Source organism: Symphalangus syndactylus, chromosome 4 (assembly GCF_028878055.3).
Source record: "Symphalangus syndactylus isolate Jambi chromosome 4, NHGRI_mSymSyn1-v2.1_pri, whole genome shotgun sequence".
In the NCBI taxonomy this organism is placed as follows: Eukaryota; Metazoa; Chordata; class Mammalia; order Primates; family Hylobatidae; genus Symphalangus; species Symphalangus syndactylus.
This window is the reverse complement of record NC_072426.2, coordinates 38,088,114-38,109,909: the sequence shown is the minus strand read 5'-3', so window position 1 is coordinate 38,109,909 and position 21,796 is coordinate 38,088,114. Positions and strand designations below refer to the sequence as shown.

At 41.9% G+C, this 21,796-nt stretch overlaps 2 protein-coding genes across 3 annotated transcripts in view; one reads left to right on the top strand and one right to left on the bottom strand.

Annotated features, from left to right (window-relative positions):
• The first annotated feature begins 2,426 nt into the window (after nucleotides 1–2,426).
• On the top strand, nucleotides 2,427–2,926 carry LOC129480210 (large ribosomal subunit protein bL35m-like). The gene has a single exon (XM_055273937.2). The coding sequence runs from the start codon at nucleotides 2,447–2,449 to the stop codon at nucleotides 2,924–2,926; it is 480 nt and encodes a 159-aa protein (XP_055129912.1). The 5' UTR covers nucleotides 2,427–2,446.
• A 10,697-nt stretch (nucleotides 2,927–13,623) lies between these two features.
• REEP3 (receptor accessory protein 3) overlaps nucleotides 13,624–21,796 on the bottom strand; it is a 107,076-nt gene continuing 98,903 nt past the window's right edge. For both annotated transcript variants that reach the window (XM_063637909.1, XM_055274445.2), the window contains exons 7-8: nucleotides 18,705–18,850; nucleotides 13,624–17,674 (exon numbers count right to left, since the gene is read on the bottom strand). In XM_063637909.1, the coding sequence (XP_063493979.1) occupies nucleotides 17,618–17,674; nucleotides 18,705–18,850 (203 nt within the window). In that variant the 3' untranslated portion in view covers nucleotides 13,624–17,617. The remainder of the gene's footprint in view (nucleotides 17,675–18,704; nucleotides 18,851–21,796) is intronic.

Sequence of the window (21,796 nt, the reverse complement as noted above, 5' to 3'; positions counted from 1 at the left end):
TAACAATATTATGTTATGGATATGCCAGCCAAGAAAAGCCTACAGAATTAAAAAGGAAGAAACATCTTTTTTTCAACTATAATTGGGTGGTGACCCTGAAGGTACAGTTTTTTGCAAAGTTAGGGATATTTTGACTTAAATGGAATTTATGGCTAAGCAAAAATGCTAGACTAGCAATGGTTATAAAATAATTATTGTACTTGGCGCTCAAATTAAAATTACTGGTCTAAAAGCATAATGAAAATTTCAATGCCAGTCACTTCAGAGTAGTATCTTTTTTTTTTTTTTTTTTTGAGACGGAGTCTCGCTCTGTCGTCCAGGCTGGAGTGCAGTGGCGCAGTCTTGGCTCGCTGCAAGCTCCGCCTCCTGGGTTCACGCCATTCTCCCGCCTCAGCCTCTCCGAGTAGCTGGGACTACAGGCGCCCGCCACCACACCCGGCTAATTTTTTTGTATTTTTAGTAGAGACGGGGTTTCACCGTGGTCTCGATCTCCTGACCTCGTGATCCGCCCGCCTCGGCCTCCCAAAGTGCTGGGATTACAAGCGTGAGCCACCGCGCCCGGCCTTTTTTTTTTTTTTTTTTTTTTTTAAGATGGAGTCTCACTCTGTCGCCCAGGCTGGAGTGCAGTGGCGTGATCTTGGCTCACTGCAAGCTCCACCTCCCGGGTTCACGCCATTCTCCTGCCTCAGCCTCCCGAGTAGCTGGGACTACAGGCGCCCACCACCACGCCTGGCTAATTTTTTTGTAGTTTTAGTAGAGATGGGGTTTCACCATTTTAGCTAGGATGGTCTCAATCTCCTGACCTCGTGATCCACCCGCCTCGGCCTCCCAAAGTGCTGGGCAGAGTAGTATCTTATAAGTACTCAAGTTATAAAGTCCCCAAGAAAGAGGAGAACAAAGTACAGCCAAATAGGTTTGCTTTAAAAATACTCAGACACGGCTTACTATGTTTTAGGCACTGTTCTACGACGTTTATATTATCAATTTAATCCTTATAACAATCCTATAGAGGTAGTACTATTATTAGCCCCATTTCATGGATGAAGAAACTGAGGCATTGAAAGGGTAAGTAACTTCCCCAAGGTCACACACTAACGTGGTGAATCCAGGATTCAAACTCATTATGGAACTTCTCTGCATATAAGGGCCATGCTGTTCAAACTGTCAGCATCTTTAAACACCCAGCATGGCACATTGATCATACTGTGAATAGCATAGGGGAACTAAAGAGATAAAGTAGATACACATCTCCCATCTCATACTTGTTCTAGTGCATACGCTTACTGAGCAAAATAGTAAACACACTTCCTTACACTATTTAAATTGTTCTCATTCTTTCTCTCTCTCTGTCACTGAGTGACTGTAGTTTGATTTGCATATTTATTGGGTGCCTTTTCTATGACAGGTACAGTTTTGGACTGGAGGTTCCTTGTTGAACAAGATTGACCAAGTCCCTACACTCATAGAACATGCATTCTAGAGGTAAAGCAAACAATAATCAAGTAAACAGGTAAACAGGATATTTGATAAGAGATGTGAAGGTGAATAAAGTAGGGCAATTGGTTAGGGAACGGCTATGGCTGTGGTGCTTCATTTATATTGGGGTGGTGATGAGGGACGTCCTCTCTGAGGCAACATTTGAGCAGAGACCTGAGTGAGGTAAGAGAGAAAGCCATGTGACTGTCTGGGGGTTGAAAACAGAGGAAACAGCAAATGCAAGACCCTAAAGCAGTAGTCTGCTTCATATTTCTGAGGAACAGTGAGAAAGCCAGTTCCTGGAGAGGAATGAACAGGGAAGAAAGTGATAGAGGATGAGGCGAGAAGATTAGGCAAGAGTCCAGTCATATAGGCTGTGGTGAGGGAGTGTGGATTTTATCCAAGTGTGAAAAGAAACTACTAGGCCGGGCGCGGTGGCTCACTCTTGTAATCCCAGCACTTTGGGAGGCCGAGGCGGGCGGATCACGAGGTCAGGAGATCGAGACCACGGTGAAACCCCGTCTCTACTAAAAAATACAAAAAATTAGCCGGGCGTGGTGGCAGGCGCCTGTAGTCCCAGCTACTCGGAGAGGCTGAGGCAGGAGAATGGCGTGAACCCGGGAGGCGGAGCTTGTAGTGAGCCGAGATTGCGCCACTGCACTCCAGCCTGGGCGACAGAGCGAGACTCCGTCTCAAAAAAAAAAAAAAAGAAAAGAAAAGAAAAGAAACTACTAAAGGAGTTTGAATAGGAGAGTGAGCACATTTCATTTGTATTTTTTAAAAAAACCGCTTTGGCTGCTGTGTGGAGAATGAAATATACGGTGAAGGAGTGGAAGCAGGGAAAATAAGAGGTGATTGCAGCAGGTTGGGCAAGAAATGATGGCGGTTTGGACTAGTTGCTAGTGCAGGAGGTAGTAAGAAGGGATGGGGTTTGGGATACATCCATATCCATAAATTAGAGCTGAGAGGGATGGCTGCTTTTGCCTTTGCTGGTGCGGTGAGAGCAGCTTCAGGAATCCGATGTCCCTTGAATATTTTGGCATCTTCAGCCTACCGAAACTGTGTCAAGAATGCCTCTCTTATTTCTGCATTGTCCACTGGACGTTTTAGTCATATTCAGACACCAGTTGTTTCCTCCACTCCCAGACTTACGACATCTGAGAGAAACTTGACATGTGGGCATACTTCAGCGATCCTTAATAGAGTGTCCCCCTTGCTTCCGAGTGTCCTGAAGCTGCCAGTCAGATCTCTAACATACTTCAGTACACGAAAAGACAAGAGAAAGACTGTGAAAGCTGTCATCTACAGGTTTCTTCGACTTCATCGTGGCCTTTGGGTGAGGAGAAAGGCTGGTTATAAGAAAAAATTATGGAAAAAGGAACCTGCAAGAAAAAAGCGATTGAGGGAATTTGTATTCTGCAGTAAAACCCAGAGTAAACTCTTAAGATAAAATGGCGACGTCCTTCTGGGAGAGGTGAAACTGGTATGTCCATAATCCTTATCAGAAGTATCATGATTGAACAAACCTGAAAGTATAGATTAGAAGTTTCACTTGTTTCTCAGTTATTGAATATGTATCTTTGTGTACATGCTATCTTTGCAAAAATGGAGAAGTATAAAACGATGTAAATTGTACCAATGAATATGTAAACATACAGTGACAACATTAAACTTATAAAAGTTTAAAAAAAAATTGGCCAGGCGCGGTGGCTCACGCTTGTAATCCCAGCACTTTGGGAGGCCGAGGCAGGCAGATCACGAGGTCAGGAGATCGAGACCACGGTGAAACCCCGTCTCTACTAAAAAATACAAAAAATCAGCCGGGCGTGGTGGCGGGCGCCTGTAGTCCCAGCTACTCGGAGAGGCTGAGGCAGGAGAATGGCGTGAACCCGGGAGGCGGAGCTTGCAGTGAGCCAGATCGCGCCACTGCACTCCAGCCTGGGCGACAGAGCGAGACTCCATCTCAAAAAAAAAAAAAAAAAAAAAAGTTAAAAAAAAAATTAGACCTGAGAGGAAGGGCTGATCCATTGGATGTGGAGTGTGAGGGAGATAATTTAGGGAGATGATGGAGCTGTGTTATTATTTGGGAAATATTTCTCAGGGAAGATGATGAGAAAAAAATTGCATAGGAGGCATCTGAAGGTAAAATGGGACTACAGCCCTGACCACAAAGGCCACAGCTCTATCTTGAGGAACTTTCTGAGAACATGACAGGAGACCCACAAGAGGGCACACTTCTCTCTTCCAGCCAAAATCATGGACACCTTCCATTCCAGTCCCTTCTGCTGCTGAGAAGTCATCCTTCAGACCACGATCATAGACAGAAGAAGAAAATTCTACCTGTTTTGTAGGTAAGGTATTAGGAAAACTTACAGGGTGATCTGTGTGTATACGGAATCTATACTATAGATAAGCTAGAAATAAATACATATGTGCCTCTTATTTTAAAAATATATATACCAATGTATATATTAATATATCCACTATATACATTGAAATATGTTGGCCGGGCATTGTGGCTCACACCTGTAATCCCAGCACTTTAGGAGGCTGAGGCGGGCGGATCACAAGGTCAGGAGTTCGAGACAAGCCTGGCCAACATGGTGAAATCTCGTCTCTACTAAAAATACAAAATTTAGCCGGGCGTGGTGGCACACGCCTGCAGTCCCAGCTACTCGGGAGGCTGAGGCAGGAAAATTGCTTGAACTCGGGGGGTGGAGGTTGCAGTGAGCCGAGATCGCGCCATTGCACTCCAACCTGGGTGACAGAGTGAGACTTCATCTCAAAAAAAAAAAAAAAAAACAAGGAAAGAAATACAGCCGGGCGCGGTGGCTCATGTCTGTTGTCCCAGCACTTTGTGAGGCTGAGGCAGGCAGATCACGAGGTCAAGAGATCGAGACCATCATGGCCAACATGGTGAAACCCCATTTCTACTTAAAAAAAAAAAAACAAAAAAACACAAAAAACAAACAAAAAAACTAGCTGGGCATGGTGGTGCGTGCCTTGTAGTCCCAGCTACTCAGGAGGCTGAGGCAGGAGAATCGCTTGAACCTGGGAAGCAGAGGTTGCACTGAGCCGAGATCGTGCCACTGCACTCCAGTCTGGTGATAGGGCACGACTCCGTCTCAAAAAAAAAAAAAAAGAAAGAAATATGTTAATATATACCTGGTCATAGACACTTTACCTTGCTTTATAATTCAGTACTGGTCTGAGTTCCTTAGCCTCTCTCATCACTCCATGATTTTTTTTTTCTCTTTCTCTCTCTTTTTTTTTTTTTTTTTTTAAGAGACAGGATCTCACTATGTTGCCCAGGCTAGTCTCAAACTCCTGGGCTCAAGTGATCCTCCTGCCTCAGCCTCCCAAAGTCTGGGATTTCAGGTGTGAGCCACCACACTTGGTCATGATATTTTGTCAAGCCCAAAGCCTCTCAAAGTCTTTCCCCTCCTGGTCAGGGCTCTGGAATACACAGAAAATACCACCTGGACACAGCTACCTTTGAAACCAAAGAGTTTGAGTGCAGGAAGGAAGAACTAGTCCAACCCTTCAACTTTAAAGCAAAGGAAGCTGAGCCTGAAAAATTTAAGACTCCTATAGTTTCAGCAGCTCCCCTCTATACGCAATAGCTCTGACCTTTTCAGAATTGCACTTTCTGTGCATCTAATATATCTTTGAGTTCCCACATTTTCACTTAATACAGAGGTTGCCTTGATCAGATTCTTCTAAAATTCCAAAGGAAGAAGGGGCTATGCAGAAAAAGGAAGAGGATGTTTTCAACATACATCTGTTAATACCTTATCATCACCCTAGTGAAATTTTCTGAAAGAACGAACAATCTTCTTTGGGAAGCGATTATAATGGGAAACTCAGAAGTCAAATCCATGTTTTAAAAGGTTTTCACAGTATGACGAAAGACTAGGTATGCATCATTATCATTTCATCCAATTTCCCCTAGTTAGACTGAAAGCTCTGCCAGGGCAAGGACTGGAGATGTGCCTAGAGTGTTGTGGGTTTTATTCATTCAACAAATGTATTAAAACTCATACACCTTTTAAAAAAGGATCTCTGGAGGCTACCCAGTTACCATTGCCCACACCTTTCATTTTGGTGGTAAACAGTCTACTCACATTGATAATAACAATTATGTTCTTCCTATGCATCGAACTTTGCGTTAAGCACTTGATTTGAAATATCATTAATCCTTAACCCTTACACCACCCCTATGCTACTCTAAAATGTACAGTTACATTTTAGAAATGATGAAGCTTGCCAGGCATGGTGGCTCACACCTGTAATCTCGACACTTTGGGAGACTGAGCTGGGAGGAATGCTTGAGGCTAGGAGTTTCAGGCGAGCCTGGGCAACATAGTGAGACCCCTATCTCTAAAAAACAAAAATAAAAAATTAACCAGGTGTGGTGGCTTGCGACTGTAACCCTTGCTGGTTGGGAGGCTGAGGCCAGAGGATAGTCTGAGCCCAGGGGTTTGAGGGTGCAACGAGCTAGGATCGTGCCATTGTACTTTAGCCTGGGAAACACAGTGAGACCCTGTCTCTAAGCGCACCAGGGACAAAAGAGATTGAGTAATTTGCCACAATTCACAGAAGTAAGCAGTGGAAGAGCTCATATTTGAAAACTTACCACAGGCATTTAATATCCTGTTTTCTTTTGATTCTCAGTGAAGCCTGGCAGTCTTTGGGAGAGGAAACCCCAAGGCTTGTTCAGAGTTTCAGCTGGTGAATAAGGTGGGAACCATTCATGCACTTCGCCCCCAACGGGAGATGTGCCATAAATTGAAGACTGTAAATAGTCACTGGTTTTGTAAGAGACTGCGTCAACTGGGACCATCCGATGAACAAGGACCAACATCATTTAACATAATTTTCTTGTTGGTTATGATTTTTTCTCTAAGGATATTTTCCCCCTCTGGTTTTCTAAATTGTCACAAAACATTTGCGCAACGACCTGGGGTGTTATGACACCCTTAGATGAAAATCTGAGGACAGCTTGGATGAAGGGTAACTTTTAAGTAACAACACAGTCCGCCCTCGCCTTGGTTAAACAAATCGAATGGAAACGATTTGTTCAAGATGGGAGCATCCAATAGACGCAAGCTCTTCAAAACAGCCCTGATTCCCTGGCAAAAGCTGTTGCTTAGCGAAACGTCAAAACCCCGGCCGGGCGCGGTGGCTCACGCTTGTAATCCCAGCACTTTGGGAGGCCGAGGCGGGCGGATCACAAGGTCAGGAGATCGAGACCACGGTGAAACCCCGTCTCTACTAAAAATACAAAAAATTAGCCGGGCGTGGTGGCGGGCGCCTGTAGTCCCAGCTACTCGGAGAGGCTGAGGCAGGAGAATGGCGTGAACCCGGGAGGCGGAGCTTGCAGTGAGCCGGGATTGCGCCACTGCACTCCAGCCTGGGCGAAAGAGCAAGACTCCGTCTCAAAAAAAAAAAAAAAAAAAAAAAAAAAAAATCCTGCGTGCAAACAAACGTCTGAAGGGCGCACCCGCCCTGAGCAAGCTTCTCCCAGCAGCTCGGGCTTTGGAGAACGTCTGGAGGACATTGGTAGCTCCTCCCTCTCCGGTTAAGGACTTCGTAGGGGGAAGAGGGCAGAGGATCTAGCATCTCCGGGTCGGGTCATCTGGGTCGACGCCTCCCGACTCCCAGGACGGTGCAGGGGAGCTCGGGGGCGAGTCGCTCCGCACCAGGAAACGCCTGCGTCTCAGCGCAGGAACAGAGGCGAGAAGCAGAGGAGAGCCCCGCCCTCGGTCCAGAACTGGAGCAGTGCGCCCCTCCCCTGCCCCGGAAACGTCCCCGCCGCCCCTCCCTCCACCACCACCACCTCCCGGGGACCTAGGTTGTAAAATCCCACGCACTGGGGCGGGCACGGTGACGGGGGTGGGGCAGGTGGCGTAAGGCGCCACCGCCCACTGGCACGGCACCCAGCGCCCTCCAGCACCCAACCGCCACCTCCCTCTCCCCGGCGCGGCTTCAGCCTCCCCCCGCTAGCCCAGCCCCTCAACGCGGCTCCAGCCTCACTGCACCCACCCACCCTGCACCGCAACCTCCCAGCCCCCCAGCTGCCCGGCCGGCCCAGCTCGGCCCTGGAGGGCGCCCCTCGCATCTGGACTCCCGCTGCCCGAGGGAGGAGCCGCAGCTGCGGTCGCCCCGCCCCTGGCGTTCTTTGACTCCCCCGGCCTCTTGGACATCTGGTTGCGGGGGTTAGTGCATCAGATGTGGCTCCTGGGCCGCCAGATGTGCGCGTTACCCGCCCAGGGCAGGCGGCCGGCGAGTCTGGGCGGACGCGTGGGAGGGGCTGGGAGTTTTCCCTCCTAGCTGACTTAAAAGCCAGCAGAACCTCAAGCCCCCCGGGCTCCTGGCCTGGGCCTCCTGGTTCTCCTGGACGCACTGCCCAACGGAAAAGGTTTCAGCCCAGTCTGTGCCTCGCCGCCAAGCAGCCCTTGGGGCTTCTCAAAGTGGTAGAGAAAATAGGGGAGCTCTACAGGATGCCCCAAAGAAAACCCTCATTTGTCGACCAGGCGACCTTAGTGCTGGCGTGGGACTACAGCTGCGCAGCCAGCAAACCCCAGATGGGGTAGGGGGAGAAGTGGCAGTAGAGGGGGAGAGTCGCATCTGGGGCTTGCTGTAAAGCGCTCTTTGACAGCTTTTGGATTCCATATTTGAAGTTGAGAGTCGTATTCCACCTGGTACAGGCACTTCAGGGCCGGAGAAAAGCCAAGTGAACTCTGTGACTCAATCCCCTTGGAATGTGCCTGGAATAATAATAGGGACTTGAAAGGGTTTTATGGCCGAGGTGGCTAGTGGAGACCAGGCTCCTACGCCTTGCAGTTGGCGGACGGCCGAGGGGGGCAGTATTGCCTTATGCAGAGCTTCTGCGCCTGCAAACGGGACAAAAATAGTCGGAGCATCTGGTTTAAATCAACCAAAAAGCATTTCTATCAGCTTAATCCACCGGCCTACAGAACCGACAGAACAGGACAAGCCAAATATATTCCCGGTACTCTTTTAACACTCCAATAATAGCTAAGCCCAATCACACTTTACCGCTGGGATTTCTGTGTCCTACCATACAACTGTCGTTATTTTATAGATGTTGCAAATTAAACTTCCTTTTCTGGGGTTGTGTGTGGGCATGTGCTTAAGCAGTTACATTTGCAAGCAACGCTCGACTACGCTGCCCTTTTCGTTTTCCTTTTTCTTTCTCTCTCTCTCTCTTTTGGTATGAGGTCTTAGAATAGTCAAAAGTATCTGAGGCCAACATATGGGTTGCTTACACCACTAAATATATAGCTGCATTTCCCTCCCTTAACGCCCTAATCAGAATTCCAAAGGCAAGTTGGAACAAAAGAAAAACGTGTCTGAGTGTAAAGGGAGAACTTGTGCCAAGAATTACAGTCGCAGGGTAAATAACCTTGTTTTCTCCTTCATCAGTGGCCGCTACCAAGCCCCGTTCTTGGAAAGTGGCCAACAGTCTGTCTGGCGGAGGGTGCTGCTAATTAGAGAGCCCATAAACCTCTCTGTCAAAGAGGGCATGTGACCTTCCCTTCAAGTCTGAACAATAAAGCTGGCGAACTGCAGACTGCACTCAACACTGGCTGCCCCGCGGATTCCCTAAATAGGAACAGGATGAAGGCCAGGCTCAAGAGGTTACCATAGCTCTGCTCCCACACTTTGAGGAATCAGTCACTCCACTTCCCCATATAACTTGTTTCAATTACTCTCTACAATCTATTTAGAGGAGAGCAGCTTGCAGAGAGCACTCATTGTCTAATCTAAATGAGGAAGCAATTATTACTTGCTGCAGTCTAATGTGCTTTGAGACTGGTGGGTCAAAGAGCAACCTGATTTCTTGTAACGTGTCTTTGCACTTTGGAAGATACACCTTTTTAATGACATTTATTTACTCCTGCTTTTTTTTTGAGACGGAGTCTTGCTCTGTCGCCCAGGCTGGAGTGCAGTGGCGCAATCTCGGCTCACTGCAAGCTCCGCCTCCCGGGTTCACGCCATTCTCCTGCCTCAGCCTCTCCGAGTAGCTGGAACTACAGGCGCCCGCCACCACGCCCGGCTAACTTTTTTTTGTATTTTTAGTAGAGACGGGGTTTCACCGTGGTCTCGATCTCCTGATCTCGTGATCCGCCCGTCTCGGCCTCCCAAAGTGCTGGGATTACAAGCGTGAGCCACCACGCCCGGCCTACTCCTGCTTTTAGGACACATTTTTCTATTAAGATTACAAAATTAAGGTGTTTTTCCCCTTCTCAATCTTCAATGTCTTTTTTAATTTTAGAATTTAAGCTATTGTAAACACCCCAACTACTTTTGCATATTGCTTAATGTTAAATATTATTTTTTTTAGTGCTTTCTTATAGGCATGTTCTCTGATTATAGCAAAATAGAGTTCTCTAAGTCTTCCCTTCTTTGTTTAATTTACCTCCCTGGGAGCCCCCTTGCTAGCTTTAATTTTATACAACATGTTGTAAACTATAAATAATACAGCTCCACTTTCCTAGAACATATGGAAACTGTCGCCTGCTATATATCCTTACTGTACTTGCTTTCAGCTTAAAGACTGAATAAAGTTAATCTCTTGTGTAAAAAGTCATTTGGCCTTTTGTGTGTGTGTGTGTTCATTTTATTAGTTAAAACCCAGTATGGAACAGCACATGAAATTCTTCTTGTTGTGAACAGAGCACATAAAAGGGTTTACAAGGTGTGGTTTGAAGAGAGGAAGCCGTGGAACAAATGTTGGTGGAAAGGAGAGGAAGGAAGGAAAGCACTTCCTGAGAGGATACTCCTCCTGTTTCAGCTGCATCCACTCTTCAGATTCTTCCTGTTTGTCTTAGTCCATAACTGATAGTAAATTATTTGTCCTTATTTTTTTCTATTCACTTTAAAAGCATCCTTTCTCTCTGTACTAAAGCTACTCTTAAAACCAAATCCATTAACTTCCAATGACTTAACAACTTTACTTCATTTAACACTGATAATCTGAAACTTTCGTATTATATAATGCATGTATGGAAGGAATCATTTCCATGTTAACTTTCCAAGTATTCTGTCATCTCTAAGATAACCAGCTGTGACGGAATTAACAACAGAGTCCGAAGTCACAAACATTGTGGTTGCTTGGGTCGTAGGTTGGTCACTGTTTTTTGTTTTTGTTTTTGAGACAGCGTCTCACTGTGTCACCTAGGCTGAAGTGCGGTGGTGCGATCACAGCTCATTGTAGCCTCAATTTCCCGGGCTCAAGCGATCCTTTTGCCTCAGCCCTGCAAATAGCTGGGACTACAGGTGTGCGCCAGCCACAACGTCCAGCTAATTTTTGTATTTTTTGTGGAGATGGGGTTTTGCCATGTTGCCCAGGCTGGTCTCGAACTGCGCTCAAGTGATCCACCCGCCTCAGCCTCCCAAAATGTTGGGATTACAGGCATAAGCCACTGTACCCGGTCACAGGTTGGTCACTGATGAGTCTCTGCGTATTTGTAAAATCGGGATGATGCCTCTTCGCAAAGTGTGAAAACAAACATATACTACTGTTGGTTATCACAACTGAATGTAAGGGGCATCACAAGCCTTATAAAGTATTAATTCTTCTTCCAAATACATCACGTGCTACAACATCCCCTTTCTTTACAAGATAAATTAATAAAATATTTATAATTTCTACATACTGAATTTATGACTTTATATTTTGAAGTGGAGTTTCTTTTGGATTTTTTTTTTTTTTTTTTTTGAGACAAGGTCTCACTTTGTCACCCAGGCTGGCGTGCAGCACAATCTCGGCTTACTGCAGCCTTGACCTCCCGAGGTTTAAGCAATCCTCCTGGCTTAGCCCCCCAATTAGCTGGGAATATGGACATACGCCACGACATCCAGCTAATTTTTGTATTTTTTCATAGAGATGGGGTTTTGCCATGTTGCCCAGGCTGGTATTGAACTCCTGGCCTCAAGTGACCCACTGACCTTGGCCTCCCAAAGTGCTAGGATTACAGGCGTGAGCCACCACGCCTAGCTTTTGGAATTTAATTTTAAGGATACTGTGATAGTTAATTTTATGTGTCAAATTTGGCTAGGCCATGGTACCCAGGCATTTGATCAAACAGTAGTCTATGTTGCCGTAAAGGTATTTTCTAGATGCAATTAGCGTTTAAGTCAGTAGACTTTGAGTAAAACAGATTACTCTCCACAATGTGGATGAGCCTCATCCAACAGGTGAAGGGAGAATTCTACCAGCAGAATTGCCTTTGTACTTGAAACATCAGCTCTTCCTTGGGTCTCTGGTGTATTGGCCCACCCTGTAGATTTTGAACTTGCCAGTCTCCACAATCACCAGTCAATTCCTTGAAATAAATCTTTCTCTACATATCTTATTTGTTCTTTTTCTTTGGAGAACCCTAATTCAGATACTTACTATTGACTCTTGGCACTACCGTATCTATTGTAGCCCTCAAATTGAGAGTGACTTAAATTATGCTTAGCATTGCCATGGGGGAAATGCCCATGTATACCCCATGTTTCCCTGTAGTTTGAGATAACATCCTGTCAAAACACATTAGAATTCAGCCAGATATTCTAACCTGGCTTCATTAACTCTCCTCACACATCTTTTCCAAATCTCAGCATTAAACAGTGATTGGAAGAGAAAAACACAAGACTGATGTGCAAAAGCATCTGATCCTGTTCTCTCCCTTCACGACTTTCTTTTTATGAGTATTCCCCAAGGCACCGGTTGAAAATATAAGAAACTGTGGCAGTCCTAAGGGACTCAAGGTTAAAACTCACCTTGAAAAATTTGCAAGGCTACTGAAAATGTAGTAAGGTTTCAAGAGTGAGACGGTCAGATTCAGGATGTATTTTGGAGATAAGCCAGCCAAAACAACTTACCAATATATTGGATGTAAGAGGTAGGGGAAGGGAATCAATAATTAAAAAATAAAAACTGCTCTGAGAGAACCACATGAATTATTCAATAGCCAAGAAGAAATTCTAGAATAAATAATACTCAAATAATCCAAACATTGATTTGGTTGGTAATGGTGAATTCATTTTATTAACAGAAAGAATTATTTCCCTTAAATTAATTCTATGTTACTTTACTTGGATATAAGTATTGTGCAGAAACCTAACAGTGCTCTCATAAGAAGTAGGTAATCAGTGGATATTTTTGAATTAAAAAAAAAAGATGCTGATTTGATTTGCACATAATGCCAAAATAACATGCTTGCCTTTTTCTCTCTTAATCTGGGATTGTAAGGTAAACAGTATGCATGGTGAGTTTCCTGCTTTTGTTGAGCATGGTCCTTTAGTAATTTACACTTATAGACAATTATTAATCCTGTGCTTTAAAATTTCAATTCAAAGCATTGTCTTATAAAAAGCAGTTTAAAAAACGTTACCAAAGACAGACCATAAGGAGAGTGTTTTAAGACTAAAATACTGATGGGTAGGTAAAGGGGTAGAATGTTTTCCCAGGGAACAATTCATCAGCCTCTGACATGATGTTTGTTTTCTAAATCTCTTTTTTAAGAACAGTGAACGATTTAAAGGGAGACTAAAACACTGAAAAAAATGCTGTTCATATATTGTGTTCTTTTGAATTTTTATTTATATTTCTAACCTCTTTAGATCATTACAAGTATATACCTCATAATAAAAAAGAAAATAATTCCATTTAAAATGCTATCTAGAAAGACCTTAACACGCATTATGTGTCATAATGAAGTAACACAAAGAAACTTCTTAAAACATAGGATTTCTCTCTAAAGCTTAAATGCGAGGCAGACAGACGTCTAACTTTAAAACAGATGGAACCCCAGAACATTTCCAGGATACATAAATCTGAATTTTGTGTTACATTTTATGCCTGAGACAGCTAACCAATCCAAATTGATGGTGAGGATTTCTGTACTTATTGTTTTTCCTATCTTCCCTTTCTAACATCCAAATTTAACAATTCAGTATTTCTTTTTCATAATCCTATGGATGACCTTATCAGATGTTTATTATTTTCATAATTTGCTCTGTGATTTTTAATCCTAAGTGTGTGCATATATTTAATCAACACATAATAATAAGTAATACCAATTCATGGAATCCAACATATGTACTCTGGCGTAAAAAAAGAAACGCGAATTGCCACAAATAAAATGAGTTTATTTTATATTAAAGTTATCAAAAAACACACCTGTAAAATTACCCACATACTAGGCTTAGAGATAGCCTTTACAAAGAGATTATTAAAAATCTGCAAACTTATTTTCTCTTAACTATTAAAGTACATAGATTTAAAAGGTGTTAGAAGACAAAATGTTAAGTCATGGTCAATGTCTTAAAAAAAGAGTTAATATACATTAAATCTGTAGCATACTACAAAAAGATTAAATCTTAAAAATATTTTGGGAAAAAAGCTATAATTTTCTTTCTGAAAAATTTAATCTTGTGATATTTACTAAGAAATATATACTGCAAACCACAATAACAATGATCTCAAAGTTTACCTAATTGCTTCACAAATGAGTCAACTTACAAAGAAGAAAACACAGAAAATTGCTTTTAAATATGTAACTCCTTAATTTTCCTGATAATCAAATGAAAATTTAATCTATCCCAATTAAAAATACAAATTAGACTCATGCTTAATGTAAGATATCATTATATATGTCTTAACAACATAAAAGTTCAAGCATTTTTGGAAAGCACAGACTGTGTTATTCTAAAAAAGGAAAAAAAAGAAAAAATATTTAACCACAGAAATTTGGAATATTTATATACTTTATAACACTGTAGAAATCTTTGGTGGTGACATATGGAATAAGATCCCTGAAAATACTTTAATCATTTTGTCCCATCAATCAGCGTAGTCAAGTATTTATAATCAGTAATTTTGGCAGTACAATTTTTTAGCCAAATACACATACACACATACACATATATATATAGTGTGAAGTATGTGAGGGGGATCTTATGCAGGACCTAGGTGGGCTTACATAATTAATTATTTAGCAATAAGGCTTATTTCTGGCTCCTTTTTATACCAGGAAAAATATGGTAAACTAAAGAATGGGTCAATTCTTACTCCTAAACATACTCTGGAAATAGTTAAATACTAATGGACAAGTTGAGTAAATGTACAGTAAAATAAAATACCAGCTGCAATTTCTGGGTAAACTCAAACAGTTACCAAAATAGTTCCCTAAATAGGTTTGTGCATCTAATCCCGTGCTCCATGTGCTGGCAAAGGAAAAAGCAAGGCACTCTGGTCTATGGATACATTTACCTCTTTTAAAACCAGTAGACTTAAAAGGAGAAACAAAAAAAGATCTGTTCTATCTTAAAAGAAACAAAAATGTATAGGCTAATTAGACAAAGTTCAAAGAAAAGGGCCCGCTAAAACACAGGTACAGGAAAAGAACCAAAATTTAAGAAATGTAAAAGAGAAAGAAGAGTAAAATGATATCAACAGTGTATAATGATGTAAGGAAAGATGTCAGAGGAAGCACTGTGAATGTGAAAAAGTACAGTTAAACAGGACTTGTACTACCTCTTTGAGACTATCTTTGATAAGGAATTTTGAGTCAAGAAGTACAGAGGAATAAATAATTTCTTCAATTTAGAACAGTAATATGAGTTTACTAAAGAATAGGTTTAATACTGAGACTAGATTTTAAAGAGATAAAATGGTGGCTGGGCGCGGTAGCTCACGCCTGTAATCCCAGCAGTTTGGGAGGCCGAGGCAGGCGGATCATGAGGTCAAGAAATGGAGACCATCCTGGGCAACATGGTTAAACCCTGTCTCTACTAAACAGACAAAACTTAGCTGGGCGTGGTAGCACGTGCCTGTAGTCCCAGCTACTCGGGAGGCTGAGGCAGGAGAATTGCTCGAATCCGGGAGGCAGAGGTTGCAGTGAGCCGAGATCGTGCCCTGCACTCCAGCCTGGCAACAGAGCAAGACTCCGTCTCCAAAAAAAAAAAAAAAAAGGTAAAATGGTGCAAATCAGCTCCCACAGATAAAGTTCTTGACTCGACTCACGTGACCTTATTAGGCAACTTCAGATGATATTGCCTTTAAGTAGGAAAGACAAGGACAGTGTAACAGTTATATTAAGAAGTCTAGTACCAGGTCATATAAATAAAACTCTCTTCCGAGAATTTACAATTAGAATTCATAGGAATTTGGAATAGAAATTAGAGTCCTTCCGGAAACTAAGAGGCTAAAAATTAGGGTAAAGTAGACAGAGTTATTCAGAATTAAACTTTGGGAGAAAAAAACTGAATTAATTTTACTTATTATATATGAAGAATGTGAAATAATCCATAAAATACTTTATGACTATTATCATGAGACTATGCATTATACCAAGGTACTCCTGTGTAAACATTATGTTCTTGGCCAATACTCTGAGGAAGTCCTGAATATACATTACCAGCTGGCTTCATTTCTTAAAAGGGAGACAGATCAAAGATCTCTCAAATCTCTCTCATCATTTTATCTTTTGGACAAACAAATAGAACAGTCAAGTAAATTACCTGAACAAGCATAGTAAGTACAAATTTGATTACTGATCACTAAAACCACCAAAAATATATTGACTTAGGGTTCGTAATGCATAGTTATCAGTTCAAGCTAAAAAAGCCTTAAGAGTTCAATAACTCAAAATCTCTTTGAGATTTAAAGTTAAAAAGTAATATGTTTCTAATAATTTCTAATGTGCAGGATTAATGACGACTGTATTTTTTTTTTTTTTTGAGACGGAGTCTCGCTCTTTCACCCAGGCTGGAGTGCAGTGGCGCGATCTCGGCTCACTGCAGGCTCTGCCCCCCGGGGTTCACGCCATTCTCCTGCCTCAGCCTCCTGCGTAGCTGGGACTACAGGCGCCTGCCACCTCGCCCGGCTAATTTTTTTGTATTTTTAGTAGAGACGGGGTTTCACCGTGTTAGCCAGGATGGTCTCCATCTCCTGACCTTGTGATCCGCCTGCCTCGGCCTCCCAAAGTGCTGGGATTACAGGCGTGAGCCACCGCGCCCGGCCCAATGACGACTGTATTTTGCATTGGCAAATTATCTCAGCCAGAAGAGATTCAAATGATTTTCGTCAACGCCAGTTTATAAACTAGCAGCACATATCAATGCCAAGCTTGTGAATGGATTGGCTGAGAAAAATTATATGAGTTAGAAGGGATCTAAGTGCTATACTGGTCACTGATTCTATTTCACAAAAGCTACCATTTTTAAAAGCTGAAAATGTAATTGGTGTTGACAAAAACATGTTAAGTTCAACTACTCTATATAGCTAAATATAGAAAATTGGTTAATGTTTAAAGCAACTTCTTATTTGTTAAGAAGATAATTAAAAATTGTTAAAACTGAACAATTAGCTATACTTTTATATTATTAAAATCCAATGAATTTAACAAATGAAACCCACAGGAAAAGAGATGATATAATTCAAGGCATAGATTTGACATGTCAGAATACGGCAAACAACAATAAAGATAGCGTCAGTAAAACAGTTGTAAAATAAGTAAACAATTTTCAAGTGTGCAAAACTAGTCAGGAATAAAAGTGCTATGTGTGGATACCTGGTTTTCAAATATTTGTTTCAAAAACTTTCAGCTGATGGTGGAAAAACTAGAAAGTATTATGTAAGTAAAAATTTAAAGAATATATAAAACATACTTTATTATCTTACATTATGTCCTTGTTATGTCACTGCTGGATCTGAGGCCTATTTAATTACCAGATATAACACAAAAGGAGGTAAACACAGTACATCACAAAGGCTGATTTATCCTGAACCATAAAAAGGCTCCTTTCAAGTATACTGTGGATTTGTGTTTCATCTTATATCTCAGGCACTCTAGGCTGTTGATGAATTTGAAAACGGACAACATGATTTTCTATAATTTCTAATATACATATTAGTACATCTTGCAGAACTGCCTTTAGTAGTCAATATTTGGAAGCAATTGTTACAGAAATAAAAACAATTTAAATTCATGAAAGTAAATCCCATCACTGCCACAATTTAAATAGTCATTTTAATGTGTAAATCCTGAATATATCATGTTAGAAGATGAAGTCAATGTATTTAGCATAATCTGTCTTGGGATATTTGAAGTGTAGATGACTAAAAATACACTTGTGGTCGTTTCTTCACTTTATATTTTAGTGACCCGTACCGCACCTGAAGAAAGAAATGTTTTATTATTAAGAATTAGATGATTACTTTAAAAAATTACATCAGATTTAATAGTTCATAATCATAGTAATTTTTTTACCTTTTTGATATAAAGAATAAATTCTCTTAATAAACGCATATAAGACAGCATTACTTATAAACTCATAAAAAATGTAGTCGGTACTATTTAGATATATGTTACAGATTATTATTACTAATAATATAAAAACATTAATGTAACATAAAAACATTAATCCTATTATTTATGTTTTGCTTGGTACAATGTCAATGAACATTGATTATAATGATCAGAGGCCATTCACAGTCCTCCACTGCTTTCTGGGTACAAAGACAATACGTTATGGTTAACTGTTTACTATTTAATCTTCATGTAGCATTAGTTGAAAGCAAAACTGTGTGGTTAATTTTATTCATTGCTTTCTTTGTTTATGCATAGGGTTGGGACTGGGTATTTGAACTATATGATTTGCTAAATGAGAATGCCATTTTCTACTTATAGCAGCAGATCAAGAGTTTACCATTTTCAAAATTTCCTGATATCCTGATACATCAATCTGAATAAAGAATTTTAAATATAAACTGCTGGCCAGGTGAGGTGGCTCACGCCTGGAATCCCAGCACTTCGAGAGGCAGAGGCGAGAGGATTGCTTGAGGCCAGGTGTTCGAGACCAGCCTGGGCAACATGGTGAAACCCTGTCTCTACAAAAAATGAAAAAATTAGCCAGGTGCGGTGGCATGTGCCTGTAGTTCCAGCTACATGGGAGATTGAGGTGGGAGGACTGCTTGAGCCCAGGAGTTTGAGTGAACTGTGATTGCACCACACTGCACTCCAATTTGGTTGACAGAGCAAAAAAGCTCTATCCCCAAAAAGTAAAAAAAAAAAAAAAAAAAAAAAAATCAAACTGCTGTTCTACCATTCCAATCCTTCATTTATGGATCATTAATATCCTAAATGATAACGCAGCAGGGAAATCCTTTACTAATCATTAGGAAAACAGCTCTACACTTGACTAACCTCTTTGCGGCCTTTGGTGGTTTTCACAGATTTCATGCTTTGCGATCTTCGAAGCCCTTTGTGTGTTAACATCTCATCATCTGAATATGGCCCCTCTGCTTCTTCATCTGTTTTCTCATCTCCGTCTTTCAGTGGAATTCCAAAACCTAAACAAGTTGTCAAAAACAGCATGTTTTGGTAAAAGAACACCAGTCAGCGCCGGCTCTTTGACCCATCTGTGTACAGTTCTTTGTATGGTTTGCATTTCTCCCAGTTACTCTTTTTGCATCTGGAATGTGCTCCATGCCCTTTATCATTAAGCTTTGCCTCTTGCACTATTCCAGGTGAAACTCATAACTCATTTCCTCCAGGAAATTTTCCCTGATCATTCTTATTTTTACTATGCATTTTTAAAAATAATTATAAAATAATTTATTTTTGAGTAGGTAACACATCATCTTGTTAAAAAATTCGAGAATATAAATAGATATAGAGCAAAAAGTCTCTTCCCACCTTTCCTCCTTTTCATGAATTCAACCCAAGCATTTGTGTTTTAGTCTGTCATTTGCACTTTTGCCTTGAATTAGGAATTAAGGCTTTTCCCTTCTATGTGTCGTATCTTTTGTCAAGACTGGGAATGGTAGGGTTTACTTAAGGCATTGAGGAAGACCCCAGGGGCCTAGAACTTTGGGCAAAATAAGGTCACTGGGGGCAGGTGATGAGGATGGGGATGTTAGCTGCTATTGCAGTTGCTGAGATAAAACCCAGCCAGGTAGACTGCAGTAATTAGAAGTACCACAGACTATGTGACAGATACTAGTCAAAGAAAATAGAATCAGGCAGATCAGTGAGAGATCATGCGAGTATGCTAGAAGGCTGTTATGTGTAGCTATAAAGACTTACTACGGGCCAATATGCAAATATCCACACAGGATGATTATTGTCAGGAAGTCTGAGAGCATCTCGAGGCTTGGCCTCAATGACAAAAACTCTTCCAACCCTGAAGCTGAGGTTCTCAAACTTGAGCACGTTAGAGTTACCTTGAGAACCTGTTAATACAAGTTCTGACAACCCCAGAATTTCTGATTCAGTAGATTTGAGGTGGGGCTGAGAATCTGCATTTCTGACAATTTCCCAGGTAATGCTTGTGCTCATGGTCTGTGGTCCACACTTTGAGAACCACTGCCTGAGGACGCTGGAGACAGCAAGACAGGGGCCCAAGACTCAGGCAACCAGAGTACTAAGTAGGTTATAAAGAAAGGGTTGAGATTAGAAATCCCCATGAAGAGGCCAGGCGTGGTGGCTCACGCCTATAATCCCAGCACTTTGGGAGGCCGAGGCGGGCGGATCATGAGGTCAGGAGATCAAGACCATCCTGGCTAACATGGTGAAACCCTGTCTCTACTGAAAATACAAAAAAAATTAGCCAGGCGTGGTGGCAGGCGCCTGTAGTCCCAGCTACTCGGGAGGCTGGGGCAGGAGAATGGCGTGAATCCGGGAGGCGGAGCTTGCAGTGAGCTGAGATCGCGCCACTGCACTCCTGGGTGACAGAACGAGACTCCATCTCAAAAAAAAAAAAAAAGAAGGAAAGAAATCCCCATGAAGTTATAAATTCTCCTTTAATAAAGATAAGAGCATAAGGAGCATAAATACTTAAATCTTCAGGTGAGGAGAAAGTGGAAGGACTTACAGCCAGGCGCAGTGGCTCACACCTGTAATCTCAGGACTTCAGGAGGCCAAGGTGGGCAGATCACCTGAGGTCAGGAGTTCGAGACCAGCCTGGCCAACATGGTAAAACACCTGACTTTACTAAAAATACAGAAATTAGCTGGGTATGGTGGCAGGAGCCTGTAATCCCAGCTACTTGGGGGGCTGAGGCAGGAGAATTGCTTGAACCCAGGAGGTGGAGGTTGCAGTGAGCTGAGATTGCACCACTGCACTCCAGCTTGGGTGACAGAGCAAGACTCCGTCTCTTAAAAAAAAAAAACAGTAGGATTTCCAGGCTCAGGAGAAGGCATGGGATAGATTCCGTGCATGTGATAAAAAATAAAACTGGGGTGGGCTTGGTGGCTCATGCCTGTAATGCCAGCACTTTGGGAGGTCAAGGCAGGTGGTTCGCTTGAGCTTAGGAGTTTGAGATCAGCCTGGGCAACATGGTAAAACCCTTTCTCTACAAAAAATACAAAAATTAGCCAGGCATGGTGTTGTGCACCTGTAGTTCCAGCTACTCCAAAGGCTGAGGTAAGAGGATCACCTGAGCCTGGGAAGTCAAGGCTGCAGTGAGCTGTGATCATGCCACTGCATTATAGCCTGTTTCAAAAAATATTAAAAAAATTGAATACAAGTTTATTGGTCTGCTCTAAGACATGAATAATTTGAGAATCACTAAGCAAACTACAAAGAGTTGTTAATAAGCTTGTTACTCGCATAATAACATAAGCAACTTGAATTGTATAATTAGTCAAGTATAATTTTATGCTCTTAGACTTCTAGGCTAGAAGTCAGAGGAGATTTGGAAGTGGAATCAGTCCTTATTTAGGCCAAGATCCTTTATTTTCTTGCAGTGGTCCAAGGAAGTGTGTGTGTTCCGGGTAGAAGAAACAGCATGCACAGAGGCACTGAGGAGAGTAGCTAGGACTTGGGGATTGCTTGGAAGAACTGCAAGGAGGCCAGCGTGGCAAGGAAGGGGATGGGTCAGTGGTCCTGGAAAAAAGCTCCTGAAGCAATATTAAGTATGAAAAAAAATGTACATATAGAAACAAAGGAAAAACATAAATGAAAGGATTATATCTCATGGAAGTGAGCTTTTAGGTGATTTTAAATTTTTTCATTTTTTCTTTTTTTACTTGCCAAATTCTTATTTAAAAAAAATGTTTATTTTATAATTGAGAAAAATAAACCAGGCTTCAGGTTTAGGTTGTCATTTCTAGATTTTTTTTTTTCTGTTGATGTCGCTTATATAGTAGTCCTGATCCTAATACGGTAAAACAGAATGAGGAATCAAGGAAAAAGTCAGAAAGAAAGTAACTGTGATAAACAATTTCTCTAAGGCCACAAATGTAGCATAAGAGCACAGTTCAACAAACCCAGTCCTTGCTGTTTTAATTGCCTCT